This window comes from Syngnathoides biaculeatus, chromosome 16, assembly GCF_019802595.1.
Source record: "Syngnathoides biaculeatus isolate LvHL_M chromosome 16, ASM1980259v1, whole genome shotgun sequence".
Lineage (NCBI taxonomy): Eukaryota > Metazoa > Chordata > Actinopteri > Syngnathiformes > Syngnathidae > Syngnathoides > Syngnathoides biaculeatus.
Genome location: NC_084655.1, coordinates 24,725,237 through 24,747,916, shown reverse-complemented (window position 1 = coordinate 24,747,916; position 22,680 = coordinate 24,725,237). Strand labels below are relative to the sequence as shown.

At 50.2% G+C, this 22,680-nt stretch overlaps 4 protein-coding genes across 10 annotated transcripts; 2 read left to right on the top strand and 2 right to left on the bottom strand.

The window, feature by feature from the left end:
• Positions 1-1,855: 1,855 nt before the first annotated feature.
• fahd1 (fumarylacetoacetate hydrolase domain containing 1) lies at positions 1,856-2,940 on the bottom strand. Its single transcript, XM_061845244.1, has one exon. The coding sequence runs from the start codon at positions 2,747-2,749 to the stop codon at positions 2,063-2,065; it is 687 nt and encodes a 228-aa protein (XP_061701228.1). The 5' UTR covers positions 2,750-2,940; the 3' UTR covers positions 1,856-2,062.
• Positions 2,941-3,270: 330 nt separating this feature from the next.
• hagh (hydroxyacylglutathione hydrolase) lies at positions 3,271-7,473 on the top strand. Of its 6 annotated transcripts, none has more exons than XM_061845241.1 (10): positions 3,271-3,451; positions 3,700-3,716; positions 3,992-4,176; positions 4,673-4,737; positions 5,729-5,846; positions 5,914-6,022; positions 6,108-6,211; positions 6,397-6,498; positions 6,590-6,669; positions 6,746-7,473. In XM_061845241.1, the coding sequence occupies exons 1-10, from the start codon at positions 3,411-3,413 to the stop codon at positions 6,843-6,845; spliced, it is 921 nt and encodes a 306-aa protein (XP_061701225.1). In that variant the 5' UTR covers positions 3,271-3,410; the 3' UTR covers positions 6,846-7,473. The 6 variants fall into 6 exon arrangements, with proteins under 6 accessions (XP_061701225.1, XP_061701226.1, XP_061701221.1 ...); XM_061845242.1 differs by lacking the exon at positions 3,700-3,716 and adding an exon at positions 3,604-3,620; XM_061845238.1 differs by lacking the exon at positions 3,271-3,451 and adding an exon at positions 3,515-3,610 and having other exon boundaries at positions 3,701-3,716.
• Positions 7,474-7,617: 144 nt separating this feature from the next.
• Positions 7,618-14,318, bottom strand: narfl (nuclear prelamin A recognition factor-like). Its single transcript, XM_061845236.1, has 12 exons — positions 14,300-14,318; positions 13,162-13,265; positions 12,397-12,492; positions 12,176-12,319; positions 11,950-12,088; positions 11,113-11,247; positions 10,899-11,017; positions 9,699-9,828; positions 9,552-9,624; positions 9,332-9,469; positions 9,115-9,272; positions 7,618-9,012 (listed from the first exon to the last, which is right to left on the bottom strand). Exons 2-12 carry the CDS (start codon positions 13,225-13,227, stop codon positions 8,771-8,773), a joined length of 1,440 nt encoding a protein of 479 aa, XP_061701220.1. The 5' UTR covers positions 13,228-13,265; positions 14,300-14,318; the 3' UTR covers positions 7,618-8,770.
• On the top strand, positions 13,298-21,203 carry e4f1 (E4F transcription factor 1). Of its 2 annotated transcripts, XM_061845233.1 has the most exons (14): positions 13,300-14,382; positions 14,596-14,717; positions 14,905-14,983; positions 15,587-15,768; positions 15,861-15,981; positions 16,071-16,223; positions 16,691-16,902; positions 16,980-17,207; positions 17,334-17,433; positions 17,877-18,094; positions 19,196-19,394; positions 19,467-19,639; positions 19,737-19,799; positions 20,391-21,203. In XM_061845233.1, the coding sequence occupies exons 1-14, from the start codon at positions 14,217-14,219 to the stop codon at positions 20,748-20,750; spliced, it is 2,376 nt and encodes a 791-aa protein (XP_061701217.1). In that variant the 5' UTR covers positions 13,300-14,216; the 3' UTR covers positions 20,751-21,203. The 2 variants fall into 2 exon arrangements, with proteins under 2 accessions (XP_061701218.1, XP_061701217.1); XM_061845234.1 differs by lacking the exons at positions 15,587-15,768; positions 15,861-15,981; positions 16,071-16,223 and having other exon boundaries at positions 13,298-14,382.
• The last annotated feature ends 1,477 nt before the right edge of the window (positions 21,204-22,680 follow it).

Genomic DNA, 22,680 nt, shown 5'->3' with positions numbered 1-22,680 from the left:
AGAGTAGGGAAGTTGGGTTGTTTTTCCGTCCCCTCCAATGTGATCTTTTCTTTTTCGCGGAGATGCTTTCTTTGAATCTTCTCAGCTGGCAGCTTCCAAGCTTTCAGTTTGAACGCGAGCGCCAAATTCTCCCATTGTGGAGCTGCGTGGCCGTGGGATGAGAGACTCCGATTTGGGGAAAATGGAGAGGAAGAAAATGTCGGATCTCTTCGAAGCAGACAAAAAAGTAGAATTAGAAGGTGAAAAAAAACCCCCAAGTGGTTTCTCTTGTTGGAGGAACCACAAATGAAGACGCTCGTGGGCCACTTTTTCCATCCTGGACCGCAGCCTCCTTGAGTTGAGGGAAGAAACGCGCAGGGATTTTTCTCTGCTTTGTGGTTTTTGGGCCTCTCAACTTGAATTGTCGAGAAAAATGGTCGGGCTCGGAGGAATTCTGCACGCGCTCTGACCAAAGGAAGGAATGTTCAAAGTTTGTGGAAGCCGGACTCGATGTTTTTGCGGAAAGATTTCGACGCACGCTTGTTTACAAAATCCCCACTCGCTGGAAGTTCTGACGTTTCCAGACGCGCTTGCGCTTTTATGAGGTTCCGACGGCGGCTCGGTTGCCAAACGAACGGAAAGTTCTCACGGCGAGGCCGAAGAAAAAAGTAAAAATAAGCCTGACGGGGAAGCCTGGGAGCTTTTTAGGAGTTCCGCGATGCGCGCCACACTTTGGTCCGCCATCTGGGCTCTTCCGCCGCAACGTGCGCACTGGCTCAGTGGAAAGAAAAATGATTTGCACTTGGCTCGATTTTCCTTTGCGTATCCCTACAAGCCTTAACTTGGCCTGTAAAAAAACACAAAAGAAAAGGAAAAACTTGCACGCATGCTTTTAATAGCAGTTCTGGTATTCAGCCACGTGTTGAAGCGGAATGTTGCACTTGGAAGGTGTTTGGAGATGTACTAAAGGTGACTTTTCATCTTCTTTTTTTTTGGCACGTTGTGCAGCAAATGGAGTGTTTGATTGCTTTCATGGATCGTCCCTGACTCACTTCTTCCAGCCGTGTTTTTGCTTTCGGCTTCACCGCCGCAAAGTCGAGCGTCGTTCAGCGCAGCACGCAAGGCACAAAATGCTCATTTTCTCAACGCACGCACCGTCGCTTCCAACTTTCTTTCTTTGGGGATCTTTTTTTTTACAGCCATTACGAAGGGAAAACAATTGCAAGGATTGGATTAACTCACTCACTGGCAGTCCTCTTTGTTCGCATATTTGAGTTGGCAGCCGTTGACCCTGCGTTGCGCTCCTCAGCCATCTTTTAGGAAGTTGGACAAATGGCGGCTCGTTATCGGGACGATTCGATTAGAACGGTCCGTCCCAGAGGCCAGTGGAAAAAAAAAAAAAAATGGGCCACTTGTTGCTAAGCAGAATTGATAAACGAGCAGTTTCCACACAAATTCCTATTCACAGTATTTACGTATTATACATCGGTTTAACCCTGTGCTCTCTCCATAGGGGCAAAATGATGAATTGTGGACAGTACTTGTCCCGGGAAAGTGGACCCGAGCAGACGTCGGCTGTATTCGACGTGGCTCCGAAGCGAAAACCTGCTCAAGAGCTTCGAGGCGCCTTCGGAGACTCGCGGGTCGCTCGGCCGGTCGGGCGCGAGCTTGTTGAGCGTGTCCGGAAGCAAACAAGGTGAAGCGGCCTTCCCTTCCTCAACCGCGCAAGCGACTGCAGTCTGCTACAGCGAGATTTGCGTTTGTTTAGTTGCGCGTTGAAATCCGGCCCTGCCGCGCGACCTTTGAACGCGAATGGCGGTTTTTGTCGGCCGCCTCTCGCCCAAACTCGTCCACTGTAATGATGACAATTGAGCGGTACAGGAGAGGTTGGGATGATGTTTTATTGCTTCGCTTCTGTTGGGGTTTCATCTTGATTTGCAACATTTTCCCGAATCATTCTTTAATTCCGAAGCGCGAAAAGCACAAGGCACAATTTGGGCGTTGGAACCGAAGATTGTAATTGTGCCAGTGCGGCGCGCCGTCGCCCCCTGGCGGACAAAGGCCGCATCGTCGACCCCCTGGGTCAACTCGCTTCCGAGGTGGCCCCCGAGCCACCTCTGCTCTCCACTGTGAAGGTGACGGTGACGACCCCGTCGATGCCCGCCCGCAGCTCGTCGCGCTCCCGCACGGCCGACACCCCCTCGGGGGTCCCGGTCAGGATGAGGTCGCCCTCCTCCAGGGTGATGACGCGGCTGATGTAGCTGACGAGGTGGGGCACGGAGAAGATCATGCTCGACGTGCGGCCGCTCTGCCTCAGCTGCCCGTTGACCTCGAGCCAGAGGCCGACGTCGCCCGGGTCGGGGATGCGCTCCTTGGGGATGAACTCGCTGACCGGGCACGAGGTGTCGAAGGCCTTGGCCAGGGTCCAGGGCAGACCTCTGGCCTTGCACTCGCGCTGCACGTCCCGGGCCGTCATGTCCAAGCACAGCGCGTAGCCGGCCACGTGCTCCATGGCGGCGGACCGCGGGATGGCCGCGCCCCGCTTGCCGATCACCACCCCGAGCTCCACCTCGTGCTGCAGCTCGCCCGAGTAGGCGGGCGTCAGGATGGGCGAGCCCTCGCGCACGTAGGCCGTGGGGGGCTTCAAGAAGAGGACCGGCTCGGCGGGGACGGCGTTGTTCAGCTCTTTGGCGTGCTCCGCGTAGTTCCTGCCCACGCAGACGATCTTCCTCCCCCACTCCCAAAAGCGGGCGATGTCTCGGGCGGACATGGTCGGCGCGAGTGCGGCACGACGCGCTCGACTCTGACCCCGGGGGGGCGGTTGTAGGGGAGGGAGAGCCGACTTGGACTTCAACCTACGGCAAGTCCGCTGGGACAAACCTGCCAAACGGAGCCACTGCCTTGGACGCCTGTTTCGGAAATGATTGTAGTGCGTGCGGTTGGAGGCTAAGAAACCGGAAGACGAACGCGTTCCGCATTTAGGTTCCCCGAAATTGATTGGTCGAGCCTGCGCAGGGGGAGCGGGGAGGAGGACGGAAGACGTTCCAAAATTCCTTCTTCCTTTCACTGTGAGCAATAAAACCAGACACTACGTAAGGGTTAGGATATTTACCTCTCAAAAACAAACGTGGAAAAAGTTCGAGTTTCCAGCGGCTTCTCAAATATGAAGCGTACTTTTAAGGAATAAACGACACATTTTATACACCCACTCCTTGATAGAGATGAGGACGACAAAACTGTCAAAAGTCACGATAAAGAACAATCCCAATTTTTTTCCACATTAATATGACAATTTGTTGCTGAAAATCCCCATCCATTCCCCCAAACTCGATTGGTGGAGCCTGCGAGGTGAATGGTGACGAAAGCGGAAGTAAACCGCGGGCCAACTTGCCTCTTGCCACACAAATCAACTGATCGCGTTGGCTCTTGTTATGCTGCTGAAGTCGCTCGTCGGGAGTGGCCGCGCTCGACTCGCCGCCGCCGCCTTCAAACTCGGTAGGAAAGCATTTTTATTGTCAGCGTTTGGCCTTTGTCTTGTAACGTTACGACACACACAAATCAACTGATCGCGTTGGCTCTTGTTATGCTGCTGAAGTCGCTCGTCGGGAGTGGCCGCGCTCGACTAGCCGCCTTCAAACTCGGTAGGAAAGCATTTTTATTGTCAGCGTTGGCTCTTGTTATGCTGCTGAAGTCGCTCGTCGGGAGTGGCCGCGCTCGACTAGCCGCCTTCAAACTCGGTAGGAAAAAGCATTTTTATTGTCAGCGTTTGGCCTTTGTCTTGTAACGTTACGACACATGTTTGCGCTTTATGACATGATGCGGAGGCGACGAGTTGTTTACGCGAACGGCGAACGGAACCTTGTGGCTTGCGTCACATCTGTTTGTTTGGCTATCTGTCCGTCGAAGTAGTCGAAGAGAAGAACCCGGCCTGCGTCACGTGACGCCGTTCTCTCGGGTTCTCCGTGCGTGATCGATTGACCGATTGACGGACGTTTTGCGTTTGTTTCCGAAGCTCCCGTGGACGTCGAGGCCCGAGCAGCGACTGTGCTGCGCAGCCCAGTGAGGAAAGCCAAAGTTTTGGAGCAAGCCGACATGAGGGTGGAAGTTCTGCCCGCTCTCAGTGACAACTACATGTACCTGCTCATCGACACGGACACCAAAGAGGCGGCGATCGTGGACCCCGTGGAGCCCGTCAAGGTCTCGAGCGTGAAAATTGTTTTCATTTGATCTCCACCGTTCACTTCTCTTCGGTGGAAGAAGTTCAGCTACTCAGTGCGTTTTAAAAGTGGTGTTGCAGCATCTCTCATTGCGATGAAAAGCGAAGATAACGAGAAACATAAAGTCGACTCATAGGAAGTTGCCGTCGTGGGCCCCGTAAAATGAGTCTGGCAAGATGCGAAGTTGGCGCTCGGCTCTCCTGGGATGGGACCTTCGCTAAGGTTGTCCTTGCGAGGACGAGATCACACCCTTTTTTGATTTTGATTTTTATCCCCAACGCATGTACGCCGTGGCTTTTCTTCGGGTACTCCGGCTGCCTCCCAAAATCGGGACCCGTTGGGTCACCGAAGAACCCAAAAACGTGAGCGGGTATTGACTATTTGTGGCCGGGCCATCAGAAACTCAACGGGATAATCGGTCGAGAAAAAGGTTGCATGCAAAGGATGTTGATTTATTATTTTTTTTTTCATTTCAGGTTGTGGAAGCAGTCAGAAAACATGGCGTCAAGCTCACAACAGTCCTGACCACCCACCACCACTGGTAGGCCTCGTTGCGACAGCCTCCACGGACGGGAAACGTAATCTTTCGAAATGTTTTCTGCAAGCGCGAGTCGTGCAAGACGGCCAGAGATGAGCCCGCTCGGACCTTGTCATATTTGTTCCGTTCATTTCATTATCATGCAGTTATTTGCGTTTTGATTGACTTAAACAAGTAAATATGGAGCCAATGTGCAGTTGAAGACAGAAGTTTCCAGAGAGATTTCTTTTTTTTTTTTTTTGTCTTGCTGTCAGATTAAAATCATTTCATTTTGTTCAGTGGCACAATAATGAGACAGAGAATTTGATGATATTTTATTTGAAGTCAAAAGATGACACCCACAGAGTAGAATTTCGTTTCAACTGCATGACTCGAGTCAAAGGTTTTGGACAACCTTCCAGAAGTTTCTGAAAGGAATCCCGGCCCGGCCCTCCCGACGGAACCGGTAGAACTGAGTCAGCTTTGTCGTCTGCCTCGCAGATCTGCCCACAATTCCAGATCAAGATTTTGTGATGGCCACTCTAAGACATTAAGACCCGATTTTTTTTTTTTTTTTTTTTTATTATTATTATTATTTTTTTTATATAAAAAAAAAGGGAGTGAATGTTTTGTGGGCCTGCAAAACTTTTTGTTGTTGTAATTCCACCTTGGTACACTTCCATAATACAATAAGTGGGCTAAAATACATAAGCATTTACTTTTGAGAACTATTTGTTTTCAAATGTTTATGTAGATTCTTATTGAAGTTACTCGGAATGCCTTTGAATGAAATCACAAAGTAGTTTATTTTCCCGTTTTGAGCGTGCTCATTGTTCAAACTGGGCACGTTACAGTCGCTTACGATATCGCACCGCTACGAGAATACTAAGCATGTACCGTATTCGCTGTGCTTTTTAGGAATAAAACGTCTGCCTGCTATTTTGGGTTTTTTACGCTTGCAGTGCGTGTTAAGTGTCGGTCACAACGATGGTACCGTGGTCCATTTTGTCGTCAGGGATCACGCCGGCGGGAACGAGAAGATGGTGAAGCTCATGCCCGGCCTGAAAGTCTACGGGGGAGACGATCGCGTGGATGCCATCACAAAGAAAGTCTCTCACTCCAACAGTTTGAAAGTAAGCGCGTCGGCTCGGTCCCGGACAACGTCGGTACCGGAGCTCGTCGCCATCTTCCTCTGGCCAGGTGGGCTCGCTCCACGTCAAATGTCTGTTCACGCCGTGCCACACCACCGGCCACATCTGCTACTACGTCACCAAAGGCGACGGACCGGAGCCGCCGGCCGTTTTTACCGGTACCGCCCGGGTAGCGCGTAGCCCGTCGCTCGCTCGGAGGACGTCGTCCGCTCGCGTCGCTGATTCTTGTTTTTCCGCATGCAGGGGACACGCTCTTTGTCGCCGGCTGCGGGAAGTTCTTCGAGGGTACCGCGGAGCAGATGTACAAAGCGTTGATTGAGATCCTGGGACGCCTTCCTGCCGAAACGGTAGCCGGCATACGATCGGCGCCGATCACACACAAAAAAAAAAAAAAAAAACATATCCTTGCGTCCAATGAAAGGCCGCTAGCTTGACGCTAACCTAGCTTGTGAAATGCCATAGACGGGGGGGGGGGGGTAAAGGAAATTGGCGTGGATGTTGCTGAAATGATGATAATATTCCTTTCTTCCAGCGAGTCTACTGTGGTCATGAGTACACGGTCAGCAATCTGAAGTTTGCGCGCCACGTTGAGCCAGACAACCAAGTCGTTCAGAAAAAGCTCACGTGGGCAAAGGTATTTCATTGATTTGATTTGGTTGTTGTTGTTGTTCACATCACAACCACGCCCGGCCGGCGCCGTAACGTTAACGGGTTCCTTTCTATAGGAGCAATGCAGCAATGGGGACCCGACGATCCCGTCCACTTTGGCGGAAGAATTCACCTTTAACCCATTTATGAGGGTCAAGTACGTCCGGCGACGAGCGCCTCGCACGCAAAAGCGACAACTGGGTCGCCGTCAAGGCTTTCTGTGTTCCGCGCAGAGAGAAGTCGGTGCAAGATCACGTCAAGCGGACGGATCCCGTCGAAGCCATGCGGAGTCTCCGGAAAGAGAAGGACTCCTTCCGAGTGCCCAAGGAGTGACGTGACGTGCCGTGCGGCGCCGCCTGTACTCGCACGCGCTTCCGACGCCGCGCAAAGTGTTTGCGGCTCACGCCAAACTCCGACGACGTCGAGTTGTTTCCCTTCCTTCGGTGGGTTTGATTTCAGGAATGCACGAGTGGGCGTTTTAGAACAATTCTGCTGAAAGCAAAATTCACGTTTTTATTTTCTAGCTGGGAGTTTGAATGCAATGATTGAATGGGGAAGTTGTTGCGCGCGCTGCGTTCAATGCCTTCTTCACTCTTTAAGTGTGTCGAAAGTAAATGGTAGGTACTTTTTTCATGAGAACATACCAACAGTAGCCACGCTACATATTGTACATTTTGTAATTATTTCCTAAAGCGACCGGATGGGTAATTAATTTGAAATTAGCATTACTTGTTGACGTCAATCTTTCTCATTTATAATTACGTGTAAATTGAAGCGGAGAAAACGTTGAATTTCGGGAGCGTTCCGACGCGTGTCATCGATGCGTCTGGCTCGATTAAAATGGCTTGCTGCATGTCTGTGATCTCGCGAGAGGTCTGACTGCGGAAATGTAGTTTCCAACTGCTTCACGCCGGGACGCCGATAGTTGTCAATAAAAACGAGAGCCGGTAACAGAAACGTGGTTCTGTCTGCCTGCCTTGTATTTGTAACGGTTGATTGTCTTGCCGGCGAGGACGCCCCTTTTCCTGCCCGACGTTGGACCTTGCTGGTTATTTGACGAGGCCGCGAGGGTAAAGGTCATCTCCGTCCTGGAGGACAACTTCCTGTTGTACCCGATCGTTGACGAGCATCGCCTCGCGTACGATTTCGTTCCGTTCTTGGTGGGCGCGGAGAGGAAAGCGTGCAGGCGTTCACGGGCGAGACGGACAAGTTCAAGAAGCCCCGCGCGCCATCATGACTTTGGAGCGGGGGCTGCGAATCTCGTCTTTCACCGGCGGGTGGGAAAACCAAAAAAAAATGGGCGCAAACGTCATCGCGTAGACGGTGAACTGACGCTAAAAGAGCAATCCAGCTACGTTTTGAGAATCACGCTTAGTTTGTCACGGTAAAACATCTACACAGTTCTTTGAATGGCAGGTTTTTGTAATTTAAAAATAATGGAAAGAAAAGTCATTTAAAAAAAAAAACTGGATGAACTGACAGTAGACTATTGTTAAACTGATGGTTTTAAAAGTCATCATTCTGGCACTACGTTATGCCTCCCTTTCAATTCTTATTCATTCAAAACTAGACCCTTGTGAGGATAGGGTCAGTCTTATCAGAGCGTGGAGACTAAATCGGTGTTTTTTTTGGTTTTTTTTTATGTGCTGCTATCGAAAACATTTTCATCTGTACAAATCATTTACGCCTGGTTGGCAACAAAAAATCGCAAAGGAATTGGGACGCCTCTCGAGACAAAACACGGCTACAATTAACCTCAAATAAAGTTGTTGATCTCGTAACCTTTTCCTGACAAGTCCTACTAGAATATCCTCCCATTCATCAAAATGACTTTGAATATGATTGGTTAATGTTGACACTGAGAGGGCATTTTTATTACATCACATTAGCGGCGGAAAAAGTTTAAAAATGGAAATGATTTTTCTTTTTTTTCCCTTAAGATTACAAAACCGAGCCATTTGACAGGGGTGTGTAGACTTTTTATATCCCACCTAACTAGCCGGCGCACTTCAAATAAAGGTAGCGGCTCAGTGGCATATGGTTATACTTTTAATGAATGAATGTATAATCTACTCCAACAAGCGTTTTTGGGTGCAGAATTCCACTAGGAAGTTAGAGGGAATCAATAAAAGCGCTGCAAAATGTTTTGGTTGGTTGTTTTCATTTGGTGCCTTGAATCTTTCGCCATTGACTTAAGGCGCAAACGGTGTGCGTCACTCGAGGTGTCATGGTAACGGCGGACACGATCGAAGGCGGCGTCACCATTTCATAACGAGCCCGTCGGTGTTCCTCTCCACGGCGCGGTAGTCGGTGCGCAGCAGCTTTTTGGCGCGCTCCTCGCCGACGGCGCCCAGCCACGAGCGGTACAGCTCGGCCGCGTCGTCGTCGTCCTCCGGCGCCGGGGCCCGCTCGGCCCGGTAGAGCTCCTCCACCTTCTGGAGGAACTCCTTGGGGTTCTGACCGGCCGACGGTTTCAGCTGCCCGCCGCCGTTCAGACATCCTGAGGAGTGGTTCAAGGCGCTTTCAAATAAGACAAAATGCTGAACTTTGACCTTGAAATAAATACATTTTGTGGAATTGGGACACCCCCCCCCCCCTTTACCCGAGGGACAGGCCATGACCTCCACAAAGTGGTACGGCGACTTCCCCCGCTTGAGTTTCTGCACCAGGTTCTGGATGTTGCGGAAGCCGTAGGTGGAGGCGAAGCTCAGCACCGGCACGCCGTCCTTCTCCAGCGTCACCTCCTGGAAGTCTTTATTCCTGCGGCGGCGACGGACGATTAGCGGCGCCGAGCCGAGCCGAGCGTCTCAAAGTCTCACCTGAGCATCTTATAGGTGAGTTCGTCGACGTCCTCTCCGAATATCTGCTTGGCCGCGTAGGTGAAGACGTGATGCAGGTAACCGCCGGAGCCGCTCCCGGCGTGGCCGAGGAACTCGCCGTCTCTCACGCGGCTGAAACTGGACCCACAATGAACCAAGTTTGCGTCTTTTGCCACGGGATGGAAAAAGTATCGGAGGCAGCCCGTCCGCTCCCGCTTACAGTGTGTCCAGAGGTCCCGCTTGGATGTCATTAAGAGTCACGTTTTCCTCCTCTAGCATTTTCTGGACTTCTCCTAAGAGGGCAACGCAAACACGACGGAGATGACGCTCGACGTCGGCACGGCGACGACGCCCGCCGAGGCCGTACCGGACGTGATGACGCAGTCCACTTCTCTGCTCTCCGCTTGGTTCAGGTAGAAGTCCGGCCTGGAGGCCTCCAGTTTCTTGTCGAAACAGGGCATCACCGCCACGTGGTAGATCTGCTGTGGGCTCAGGCCCTGACCGCACACACACGATTCAGTCGCAAAAGAGGAAGACGCCGACGCCTCGGTTCTCGACCGCAATCCGTTCCAGAAAACGCTTCAAGAAGCGAAAACCAAATCGATGTTTCCCGTTGCAATGAATGGGAAAAGAAATAATGCGTTTCACGCCTAAAGAATTTGGCTTTTTAAAGCTTTTTTTTTTTTTTTTTTTAAGCTCTTCCTGATAATAAACTGGATAGTAGAAATACATGTATAGTTTAAATACTTTATATAGTAAAATAACTTGGGAAATGTATTTTTTGCTTAAAATGTATACTTTAGGAGTACGCTGGGCTGGGAGCGCATTGCCGTATCTGTAGCGAATCGGCCCCCCCGGCCTTGGAAACGTCTTTATTGACAAAAGTGCGGAATAATTTTGAACATGCAACTCGCCATAATTGGGGGTTAATACGGTTGTCCTCCACGACCGGGACACGTCTGTGTACGCAGGCTGAGCCGGCTCACATTACGTCATTTCAGTTTTGTTTTGTTTTGGGGGGGGGGGGGGGGGGGCCACATTCGAATTGACGTGAACAAAACGCGTCGCGGGTGGGTCAACCGCTCAGGCCGAGCACATTTCTTATTTTTTCGGCGGCGTGGGAATTCCCAACCAAGCGCGTCGCGGCTCAGCTGGTCTGGCCGCGCGCAACATGTTATTTCCGGGTTTTGTCCGGGGCGTTTGAGTAGCGATTTTCGTTTGGAAACAGAAGCAAAACAACCTCAAAATTTTCGTTTGAAAACCGAATGGGGACGTTCGAGAACCGGGGCTTTACTGCAAAAGATAAATGTGGAAAAGATGAGACGAGCGTTTGCTAATATTGCAGCCTAAATGGACAGTTTAGTTGTTTTTTGTCTCACGTTCTCTGTGACTAAATGAAGAAAATGAACTGAAGGTGTATCGTTTGGGGCTACACCAACTATTATGCTGCCATCTTGTGTCATCACACCTCTCACCACTTTACTCTTTTAATGACTCCAAATGATCACCCGATCGGCGATACGCCCACAAGCAGCGTGAAATCCGAACTGGAGCCGCGCGTTCGTACCTGTTGCTGTGCAAAATAATCTTTAACCAGAGAGCCCATCATGGCCTGAGGGGAGCGAGTGGTGCTGATGTAAGGAAGAATGAACTCTCCGTGAGTCTTCTCGGCGTAGCAGATCCAACCTGCGAGGAAGTCGGTATTTGAAAACGGGAGAGCGTTGCGATGCGTGACGAGCTGGGCCGCGCGGCGTCCGCCCCCCCCCCCCCCCCCCACGCACCCGGACACGCCGACGTCATCATGGGCAAGGATCGGCCGTCCTGCTCCTTCCTTTGGAAGCGCTCCACAAACTCCCGCTGGCTCTCCAGCAGGCTGAACGTCCGACTGAAGCTCGTGTCAAAGACGTGATGGACGCCTGCAAAACCAACAAACGCACTCTGATGGGTCGCTCTTGGGAAACCCAGAACAAAGTTTCATCGGAGCCTCGATGGAACGGACCAATAGAAGGGTCGGTCGGGGGCCGTCCAATACGTTGAAGTGGGACAAAGGCAAATGTTTTGTGCCCCCCCCCCAAAAAAAAAAAAAAGTTACTGTACCAAAAATAGGGCGTACCACAGTTTTAATCGCGATGTCGCCAAGACAACAATGCCCCACGTTCAACATGGCCACCACGTAGGCACAGGAAGCACATATTTTGGAATACATACTATCGCATATCTGTCACCCGAATACATGTCAGTCCTCCTCTTTGTGCCAGTAAACAAGAGCAACCAGTTCTGGAACAAACGGACCTTGTCGACAGCAGTTGAAGTGACAAATGGAAACTATTTTTGGACACATTGTTCCACAGCCCCTTTCGTCCAATATCCGTTCCATGGTTTTACTGAGGCACCACTCTACAGATATGTATATATATATATATATTACTCAAGGTAAAGAACTCGCAGCTGGAAATGCGGTCTCTCCCAGGGCCCGCCCCCCCCCCCCCCGACGTGATAAAATCTCATATCTTGCCATAAGATGCATCTGTGACTGGGACCAACAGAACCTGCAAAAATCGAGCTAAAATCTCAACGAAAACGAGGCCCAAAAGGAAAACGGATCCTCCAATCCTCACCGAGGCCTTTGAAGAAGGAGGCCAACCTCCTGCCCGCCTCGCTGCTGCTGCTGAGGCCGTAGAAGGCGGCCAGGGACGCTCGGGACTGAGGGGACACCGAGACCACCACCACCTTCTTCTTCTCGTCCGTCCCGCTCACCTGCGGAAGTCGCGCGTCTGCCCTCATTCTGGGATGTTGACTTTGGTCACATAACGTATGAAAACAGTCGCGTGACTTCAAATTTACCTTGTTGTTGCGCAAGACTTTGAAGAGCTCCTCGTGGCTCTGTTGCGTGATGAGGATGCTCTCGGCCGAAGTTATGCATCCGCTACAAGCCAGGCAGTCGTTGAGCGTGATCTTTGCTTTTGAGAGCTTCTGCTTCTGCCCGGACTTTAAACAAACGAGCCAATCGGTGTGCGGCGTTGAGCAAAGGAATACAGTCAAGTAAAAACAACATCCAAACTCACTTGGTTGATTTGAACGTAGCTGCCATCATCTTCGATCTGGATTTTGGCCACGGACTTGCCCTGTTTCTTCTCGACTTTGACGGGTTTGACACATTCCTACAAAGCGGACTTGAAGTTAACCGTTTACACGTTTGACCCTTTGAAAATGTCCACGCCACCTTGATTCCCGCATGGGGACAAATGTTGAGTCTTGGGTGAACCTAAGATGATTTTGGGGGAAGGTTACCCGGCGAACCAAGCCAGAGCAGAGATTCGAACCCAAAAACTCTAAAGCGACTTGCGAAACCAGTGACGTGGAGTTCGGGGAAAGACCCGTATTAACCACCACAACTTGCTACATTGGCATTTAAAACATCTACAAACGGCGACGTTTATCATTATGGGAAGACTGGAGTTGATATAATCAAGAAAAGAGAAGAGGAAAAAGCCGGCAGCACAAAGAATACTTTTCACTACTAATTTCACCGAGATGATTTCTAAAAACTACTCAAGCAGCAAACCATCATATTGCGCAAGGAAGCCGACATTTCCGTTGTTTTAAACTCGGATTCTGGCTTTATGGGTGACTTTCAGTAACTACTCCGTAACGCCTCTTGCGTAAAGAGCGCTCACGGATTATGATATGCGCAATTTGCTTGCCTTGTTACAATACGAGTGACAAAAAAAAAAAAAAAATTCTCACAGCTTCGTTTCGATCAGGATCAACTACTACATCTCATCGCCAAACTATGCGTGTGAAAACACGTAAAATGTGTAATTCCTTACCTGAGACGGCGTAATAAAATCATCGAGATCTGTCAACTGCAGCACGCCGCTAAAGACAGACGCCATGGCCGCTGCCCGCCGTAAAGCGATGCGTTGTTTATTTTCTTGTCGTAAACAAAGCGATATTCCCTTGGTGATACAGCTAATATTTTGTAATAAACTCAAAGATCAAGTCAATATTTTCAGAGACCGTACACGTTATTTTGGGGAGGTAAAAAAAAAAAAAAAAAAGAGCATCTTGATTTTGTTCTTTTGATAGCTAGACACGCACACGAACCTTTGAGTAGTACGTCCCTACACCAACCATAGTGGATGTGGCAAAACTGCCAGTTTCTCCGTTTATTTCACGGACTAGATTGGTGTGGTAAATGTAAATACTAAATGGACTCAAACGTAAAACATCAAAGTGATTGATTTGATAGTGGTGCATATTTCTGCCAGCATCCCCCAGTTAACTGAATGGTATCACAATCATCATTATTGACGTGATGATGCCAAAACGTAAATAGTGAAAATCTTGGCAGAACGAGTGTGGGAAGGCAACAAGGGTGGGGTGGGTGCTTCCAAATGTCTTCATATGTGCCTGTTATGCTGCTATTAATCAGGTCAGATGGCGACAGAATCACTTCGCAGTGGCTTTCCATAGAGTGCTCCACTTTTCCACATCCAATATGGCGTCGGCGAACGAGCAGCTGATAATGTCTTCGTACAGCGCCACACGACACAGTAATATCTGCAATTTCCCTATATTTATGTACTCGGCATGACTTTGACTATACTATGCAGTCAAACGAGTCCATCCAATGCCATTGTGACGTGTTACACCACGGGCATTTTATCCTCGATATCCCGCATTTTGATTATTAAACGTTATCAGTGTCTTTATCCTTTTTTTTGGTTTGTTTTAATCAAACACAAAGCGCATGTGTCAATTCACTCGTTAATGGAAAAGCGCCGGGATGGAGAACGGACAAGGAATAAGTTGGATGTCAAATTCGTTTCCATTTGGCGAGGGAGCCGTCGTGTTGTTATGACGACGGGGTCGTAAATCCGCCATGTTTGCCACCCCGCGGCCGCGTTGCGACACAGACGCGGAGTGGAAGCCCTCGAACGACATGAACGTCGAAAAGATCCTTACGGCACACGAGCGGCGGCGGCGGCGGCAACGCGCGGACGACGGCGGCGACACGATCACCATCCACGGCAACCTCGGGGACGAAGGTCAGCCTCCTTGCCCGTCAAACGTTGGCTTTGAATGTTTGGGCCTAGTTCAGCTCCCTCCGAATGTCGACGTTGTTAGCAACACTAGCAGCGTTAGCCACACATGACTTTTTTTTTTTTTTTTTTCCCACACTCTCTGCCTGCACTTGCAAACGGCTTCAAATTCAAACGCTGCTCGAGATGAACGCCTGACACTTTTGGTCCTTGTGCTAGATGAGGATGTGCACAAATGCGGACGCTGTCAGAACGAGTTTACCTCCTTGGAGGCTTTTATTCAACACAAGCTGCGTCACAGCTGCAGACGAGAGTCGAGCAGTCAAAGTGAAGAGCAAATGGTAAGACTGGCCGCCGACCTGCCCTGCGTGGAAAAAAGGCTTCGCCTCGTTCTCACGCGCTCCCATTTTTGCATTTCACATGGCGCTTTATTTATACAACGATCGTCAAAAGCTACCTTGCCCTGTGTGCAAAAGTAGTTACCCCCTCAACTCAACAGATGTGTAAACCTGGCTACTGTTTCAACAGGTTGAGGCTTCCGATGGAAGCAACCAAGTGGTGCGAGAAGCTGCCTCAAGCGAGCCACAGAACACCAGCATCAAAGACGGTAAGTGTGCCATTTACCATTATGTCAACTTTTTAACTGTCTGCATATGTGCAATTTAATGATCTACAAGAAAGGTGTTTAAAAAGAAAAAAAAAAAAAAAAATGTCAGTAAACGAGTGCTCTCACAGAGGTCGTAATTTAGTGGGTCACTGTGGGTTTGGCGGTTGACTCGCCTCCCTCACTGAATGGTTGTCTTTCTAGTTAAACCCCGGTGACCCGTCCAAGTGTCGCGTCCTCCGAAAGGTTAGCTGGGATAGGCACCAATTCTCCCGTGACCCTAAGCAGGGAAAGCAGTGGGGCTGGGTAATATGGTCACGAAAATGGATGCCGCCGTGTTGTTTGCGGAAGCAGTTGACTATGAACCCCCCCAAAAAAATGGAGAGGTGGAGCCCACCTAACAGTGAAATGGTTATAAATATGAAAGAGAAAAGAAGATTACTGATTAAGCAGTAGGGGCCCCGGAACAGAACGCCGGAAGTAAGATGGCGACGAGTGGGCTTTGTGGCGGATGACCAGAGTGCGCTTGGAAAGCCGTGGAAAAACGTTACATTTGTCGCGTGTCTAATCTTCTGCTCGACTGACTTGCGCTCGTCGTCCGAGCAGATGCGAGCGCCGCTGCGTTGGGACGAGGCTGTCGGAAGAAAAGCACATCTTTGAAAGCGGCCGCACAGTCCGAGACGCCCGAAGTGTCCGTTTCCGACAACGCCGAGAGCGACAGGCCCGTTTACAAAGTCAACGTCGATGGGCGCTACCTTTGCCAGCTCTGTGACAAGACCTTTAAAACGGTGAGGCAAACATAAAACTCACTTGACCAGCGATATCAAGCAGGAGCAACTGAAATCTTTATTTTTTTTTATTTTTAAAATGAAATTCACAGAGTAATATCTTGAAAACTCACATGAAGACCCACAGCGATCAAAAGAATTTTGCCTGTGAACTGTGCGGCACGTCCTTCCGCACTAAAGGCTCCTTGATCCGTCACAACCGGCGACACTCTGGTACGTCGAAGTCGGCTTTGTTTTTTTTTTTGGTTTGTTTTTTGTGGTTCGGAAACGTTCTCCGGCTAACTCGGACCGTTGCGGCGCAGATGAGCGACCGTACCACTGCATGCTGTGCGGCCAGTCGTTCAGAGAGTCGGGAGCCCTCACCCGACACCTCAAGTCCCTCACGCCCTGCATTGAGAAGATCCGCTTTTCTCAGTGCAAGGAGATTCTGGTGAGCAAGGATGGAATGAAGAAAGGTATTCATACCCAAGCTGAAAGAAAGCCTTTTGTGGATCGCTCGCCTCCTCCCACATTTGCTGAGCTTTGTCGTTAAGATTCCCTCCGCGTTTACTGCGGCACTTGACGTATTCTACTGCACACATTGTTGTTCCGACGAACCGTGTTCCGTTTGTGCCAGTTGAGTTTTATGTCAAATAACTCTCTTAAAAACATCGAGGTAATTTAGACACATTGTATGAGCGATTGGTCAATATTTCCAACTGGAACGCGTCGTCCAATCCGAGAACGGCTCCCCCTTGTGGCAGACAAAATGAGAACGCTTTAGTTTCGCTGCAATTTGAAGGGTTTTTTTTTTTTTTTTGCACCATTGACTGTATCGCACGAAAACTTTTTTTTTTTTTTTTTTTTTTTTTAAGCAATTAAGCCGGCAAGCCGATGTACCACACTTGTAAGTAGCTGAAAACTCTCCGCGACTTGTGTCCAGGACCCGGCACGGCTGGCCCAGTTGAGACCGCTCAGCAGCAGGAGGAGGAGGAGGAGGAGGAGGAGGAGGAGGAGAAGGAGGGGCAGCCGCCAGAGGAGCGAGGGGTGGAGGCGCAAACTGCCGTCATCAGTTTGGTGGAGGCGGGCTCCCAAGAGGTCATCCACCAGGTCCACTTCACCATGGAGGTGGACGGCACCACTCAGGAGCAACAGGTTTGGACTTTGGAGATGGCCAACGGCCAAAAGGCCTTCCCAACATGAGGAACGTACGCTGTGGTGGCGTGGCGCAGGTCATCGTGGACCAGTCTCAGGCGGAAGCCCTCGCCGCCGCCGCCGCTGCCGCCGGCGATAACCTCATCTGCCAGGCCATCCTCAACTCCGGCATCGCGCTCAGGGCGGAGGAAGGCGTGCGGGCTGCGGAGGCCGCGGACGAGCTGGACAAAATGGTCATCGAGTGTCCTGGCGCTGACGGCCCGGAGATCCAAGTTAAAGACGATTTAGAGGGAGTGGGGCCACGGGTAAGCGGGAAACGAAAAAGGGGAGTCAACAAAGTCTGGTGTTTTTTTTGTTTTTTTTTTTTTTAAATAGAAGAGATACTTTAGTTGCACTTTTTCAAAGCGGGCTTATTTGCTTTGTTTCCACAGCAACCGGGTCAGACGGCCTCCAAATTGTACACTTGCCCGCACTGTAATCGCTCCTTCAAGGGTTTGAACTACTTCCGCTTCCACGTCAAAGGTCATTCGGGTAAGTCCATTTCCACTCCATCGCAAAAGCGTGTTACAAAATGGGAGGCGAGTAACGAAATTCATTTTTGCCACCATTTAGGAAATGTTGTTGTCAGCATTTGAGTCCCTATTCCAAGTTTTAACCGTCAAACTGTTCCGCTGACAGCTTTCAAAAGGGTTACATGACGTGCGCGCGTTGTTACATTGACACTAAACATTTAAATCTGTCCAACTTGAAAGGTGAGGAAAAATTCAGCGACTCGATAAAAAAAAAAAAAAAAGACACCAAAATATTTGAAGTCGTTACTTTAAGTGTTGATTTCGTGCTTTGTAATAATAAATGCTTCTCCCCGCAACCTGCTTTTACTGTAAGAGGTTTCATATTTATTTTGTACTGTGTATAAAATCTAGGCTAGAATCTGCATGGTTTTTGGTGAATAGATGCAAAACTGGCGTTTGCAGGTTATAAGCCCTTCAGGTGCACCCTGTGCCAGCGAGACTTCCTCAGCGGCTACCTGCTGAAGAAGCACATGGACGTCCACGTCAGCGAGCGGCGCTACAAGTGCGGCGAGTGCGGCAAGCTGTACAAAACTCGCGGGCACGTGCAGGAACACATGAGGGCCCACTCCAATGAACGGCCACACACCTGTGCCAGATGCAAGAAAGCCTACAAGACCAAGGTGAGCAGTGCGGCACCTGACTTGCCCTCCCAACGCGCAAAAGTCGGCATGCTGAATTTACGGAAAAGGTCACAGTTAGAATAACACGACGCATTTGCATATCCGGTTTAGTTTCTACACTGGAGCGCACTTTGACACGTGGTCGTTTTCAATTTCTTCATGTGACCTTTGAGGGTGTACACGGCGTCAACTGTGGGTGCTTTCCCTGAAAGAAGGTCATCCCTGACAACACCTCAACGGGGGGGAATCGGAATCCGCTTTAATGGCCGAGCGTGTAACAACAACAACACACGAGGAATTTGTCTCTGGCAGTCGTCATCTAACATCGCGGGTCTTGCCGTATCTTCCGGACAACGAGCGGCGACTTTTTTTCAGGCGCTAAGAAGCCTCCGCCGCATTTAACGATGCGGCTAAATTTTTTTTTTTTTTTGGGCGTCGACTTGAAAGGTACAATAAAAAGTTGTCCGAAAGAAATGGTGAAAAAACATGTCACTCGGGTTTGGATGCTTCCATGTCTAGGAGAAGAAGAAGACTTTCAGCGTGCGTAAAAGAAGTCGACCTCAATTGCCCAGAGAAGAAGACAAAGTTACGAGCTGGGGCGTCTAGAAGACGACGGCACAAACGCAAAATGTCTGTTTCTCATTTCAAATCTTTCACCAAAACTGGGCCCCCCACCGAAGTCTTCCCTTTTTGAGTTCTGCCAGTGGATTTTAAACGCGTGGCGCAGCGTGGAAGAATCTACTTTGAGCAACGGATGAAAAGGCCGGTGGAGCGCTCCACGACGACTTCAGGCCAACTTCAGCGGGAACTCGAGATTTTCCGCTGCGCCCTGTCGTCTGGAAAACCACCGTCGTTGAATTTAGCCACATTGCTCACTGGGTCGCATCATTAAAGAGTTGAAATCTGATTTGATGGCGCTGAAGGAGCGCAAATCATTTTGCAGCACTTTAAACTTGTGCTTGACTGGTTGTATGTTATCGATTTCTACCAGGCCCCTGACTTAGTTTGTCGTCATTTCGGCCGCGTTTCCCCGTGCGCCCCGGACGAGCGCGAACGTTGGGTGCCGTCGCTTTATCGCTGTGTCCGAATCTTCCTCCTCAGAACGCTCTGCAAGTCCATCAGCGGACCCACGGCGAGGAGAAGCCTTACGTGTGTCAGTTCTGTTTCCGAGGCTTCCGCGAGAAAGGCTCGTTGGTGCGACACACTCGCCACCACACCGGCGAAAAGCCTTTCAAGTGCCCAAAGTGCGGTCGGGGCTTCGCCGAGCACGGCACTCTCAACCGCCACATACGCGCTAAAGGTCGGTAGGGCGCCCGCGAGACCGACTGTGCGCCAGCAGGCCTGATCGTTCGGACGGTGCGACATCCGCTAGGAGGCTGTCACAAGGATGCGTCCGGCAAGCAGCGGCAGCGGCAGGGGGAGGGGGAGGAGCTGGTGGTCACAGAGGAGCAGGTCCCCGGGGAGAACCTCGTCACAGAAGACCCTCACGCGTTGCTGGTGGAGTTCTCCTCTGTGGTGGCCGACACGCAAGAGTACATCATCAAGGTGAGAGCAAATGGAAAATGTGCGGTCAAGATGGCGGGAGTGTTTTGAACGTGAACGCTCATTTTTGTGGTTTCATTCAACTGGCGCATCCCCCCAGACTCAGAGCGATGAGGAAGGCCACGAAGAACAGCTTACGCTCATCCAGGACAGCCAAAATGAGGTCGGTACGGGCAGCTTCCACCATATCAGAGGCTGTGTTCGGAATCACGATAACGTCGTTTAGTGACGTTTCCATTTCATAGTGCACTTCAAATGTGTCGTGAGTGTGTTCATCCCTTATACGGTTCTCCTCAATGTATCCCACAATGCACCTTGAAATGGAGTGAACAGCAATCACTGGAAAAATAAGAGCGATGCCGTGATGTTCACTGCTGACCACGCCTGGAACGGTTATCTCAAATCATTTCCATAAGCTGTTCTACACCATCTCCCCCCCCTCCCCCCCCCCCACACACACACACACAAAAAGAAGGAGGGAAAATAGTACTCTTAGTTATTAATGTAAAGAACCTTCGGGAAAGAAGCTGCTCCTCACCCTGGTGGTCCTTCACTTGGATGCTCAGTAGCCTCCCGCCCAACAGGAGGGGATGGGAGAGAGAGAGAAGGTACGCGGGATGCGTTGAGTCTTTCTCGTATCTCGAGGCAAAACCGTCGGGGATGAGCGATTGATTCCGATCACAGCCAAGAGACTCCCACTGTCTGTCAGAGGGCCGTGAAAAGTCCCTCACGTTGTTTTCGCCTCTCGCGGCAGATGGGCAACCAGATCGTGAAGGTCGTGCAGCAAATCGTCAGCCAGTCGCACAGCGCGGGCAGCCACCAAATCATCCTCCGCAACGTCGGCGGGGGCGAGGAGGGCGCGTCCATCGTGGACTGCGGCGACACCATCACCATCGCCACGCCCGAGAGCCTGACGGAGCAGGTCGCCATGACGCTGGCCTCGGCCATCAGCGACGGCACGCTGCTGGCCGACGCCGTCAAGACGGCGCAGGGGACGGTCGCCGTGATGACCGTGGAGGAGGCGGTCCAGGAGGGGATCCAGCTGGTGCAGCAGCAGGAATACGATGTGGTCACCACCCCCCAGGAGGTGGAGATTCATACTGTCATTGTGTGAGGTCAAAGCGGGCAAAGCTGGCAAAAACCTCGACGTTTTTGGCTCATCATTTGCCCACCCAGTGAATTCCCCTCCCGGGCCAGTCAAATGCCCCCGTCGTGGCTTCTGTTGCTCGGGAAGACCTCCTCCAGAACTCAAGCCTTTTGGGTGTCATCTGACCATCCTTGTTGCTTCTCCGCGGTCCGAAACATAAACATCAAGTCTGAGCAAATCCCACCTGTCCCCTTTCGTAGCTTTGCCGCCGGCGCCGTCGTCTTTCCTTCCCTTTGCAGGCCCACGTTTCACTCGTTAACGTTAGGCGACATCAAAGAAATGTTATTTTCTTAAAAAGTGGTCTGCTTTTCTGAAACTTTTTACACCAAGTATCACCCCCACCCCCAAAAAAACAACACAAATCTCTCCAATTACAACCCTAATGACAAGTATTAAAAATGAAGTGGTCGTGGAAAACAAGGCAGAGGTTCTATTCATTATATTTGACGTGAGGAGACACACTTTGAACATTAACATTGCGCGTAAAAGGAAAAGGTGAAGAATGATTTCCTGTTTCAAGGTGTTTTGCAGTTTTTAAAGGTCATCGTTTCAAAACTGTTAAACCGTCGGCGGAGCGCGAGTGAGCCTGATGATCTTCCCCCTTGATGGAAAAAGTTGGAGCCCTAACCTCATATTTACAAAGTGGACAAGTGCACAGAAGTAGTACTTGTACTACATTTTGATTTGATTCAGAGAAGTTTGGTAATTTCATCTGCTTAGCCTGTTCAGTGGTTAAAAAAATAAAAAAGTGACTGCTGCAGTAACCCCCCCTCTTATTTCGCGATTCGCCTATTGCGGATTCAGTAACCCCCCCCCCCCCCCCAGGTTGGTTTACGTGAGGTGGTTTGCTCCAAGACGTGTCCACAGCGCAACGTGTGGAACAATGAAGCAAAAAATAAAAATTGATTGGTCGACCACCCACCAGACATCAACCAATGAGCGCACGAGTGGCAACTTCCTTTGTGCCAGCCATTTCCTGTTATCCACGTCTTGCGCACCTGTTGACCACCTCCCGCAGGTACCACGTGTGTGTGTTTTTTTTCGATTATGTAGTTACGAGACCACCTCCGCGTTGTGGCCCATCGAAAGCTTTCTCCGCAGCGCCCCCGAGAGGCGCCTCGGGTACTTTTTTTCCTGGACGGCTCTAATTTTTGGAGCACTTTTGTCCATTTTGGGCCGCAACCACTTTGGCACCGCGGGAACCTACTGGGGTGTCCTCCAGGGCACTTTTCACCTTGTGGGACGGGCGCACGTTTTAAACATTGACGATATGGGACTTTTTTTTTTTTTTTTTCGCGGCTACGCTAGCTTCTTTTATGATCATCATGTTGCAATGCCGCGGGTGAGTGAACTTCAAGCCTCCTGACCATGCTCGGGCGACTCTTGTAAGAAAGATGATCAAAGGTTTATAATTAAAGATTTCAGTAGATGCGTGTATTTTTGTAATCTTAATCTCAAATTGTGTCAAGTAGAAGTACTGTTTACATATTTTAACCATTCTGGTACACACGTACACGAAAATTACCGAGTTGTGTGTGTGTGTGTGTCTTGGGGAGGCGGAGGGGGGGGGGGTCAGACCGTACCTACTTCGCGGTTTTTGACATTTCGCAAACTGATACTTTTCATCACGATATCATCCCGTCAGAATTTAACACTTGCTCATACCTAAATGAACACAAGTATAAAGTAAAGGTAAAAAATGAAACGTTGGTAAAAGATGAATTATATCCAACTGAACTGTTGTTGACAAATGCACTGCCCTCGATGGAACCAGTTTGAGCAAGGCACTGAAACGTGCACTTACCGCGCCCGTTAGAGGGAGCTCGTGTGCTCCATGCGGTACACTGGCCTGTTGCATATATTTGCTAAACTTTGAGAAACAACTGCTTGATTCTGT

Bases quoted from the DNA above. Each gene is read 5' to 3' on its own strand.
- fahd1 (XM_061845244.1), bottom strand. From the start codon at position 2,749: ATGTCCGCCCGAGACATCGCCCGCTTTTGGGAGTGGGGGAGGAAGATC.
- hagh (XM_061845237.1), top strand. From the start codon at position 3,411: ATGCTGCTGAAGTCGCTCGTCGGGAGTGGCCGCGCTCGACTCGCCGCC. The intron at 4,738-5,728 runs GTAGGCCTCGTT...TTTTGTCGTCAG, and splicing joins CTGACCACCCACCACCACTG to GGATCACGCCGGCGGGAACG. The intron at 6,023-6,107 runs GTACCGCCCGGG...TTCCGCATGCAG, and splicing joins GCCGCCGGCCGTTTTTACCG to GGGACACGCTCTTTGTCGCC.
- narfl (XM_061845236.1), bottom strand. From the start codon at position 13,227: ATGGCGTCTGTCTTTAGCGGCGTGCTGCAGTTGACAGATCTCGATGAT. The intron at 12,089-12,175 runs GTAAATTTGAAG...CGACTTCCGCAG, and splicing joins AAGTCTTGCGCAACAACAAG to GTGAGCGGGACGGACGAGAA. The intron at 9,013-9,114 runs GTAAAGGGGGGG...ACCACTCCTCAG, and splicing joins GGTCATGGCCTGTCCCTCGG to GATGTCTGAACGGCGGCGGG.
- e4f1 (XM_061845233.1), top strand. From the start codon at position 14,217: ATGTTTGCCACCCCGCGGCCGCGTTGCGACACAGACGCGGAGTGGAAG. The intron at 19,395-19,466 runs GTCGGTAGGGCG...GACATCCGCTAG, and splicing joins CCGCCACATACGCGCTAAAG to GAGGCTGTCACAAGGATGCG. The intron at 19,640-19,736 runs GTGAGAGCAAAT...GCATCCCCCCAG, and splicing joins CGCAAGAGTACATCATCAAG to ACTCAGAGCGATGAGGAAGG.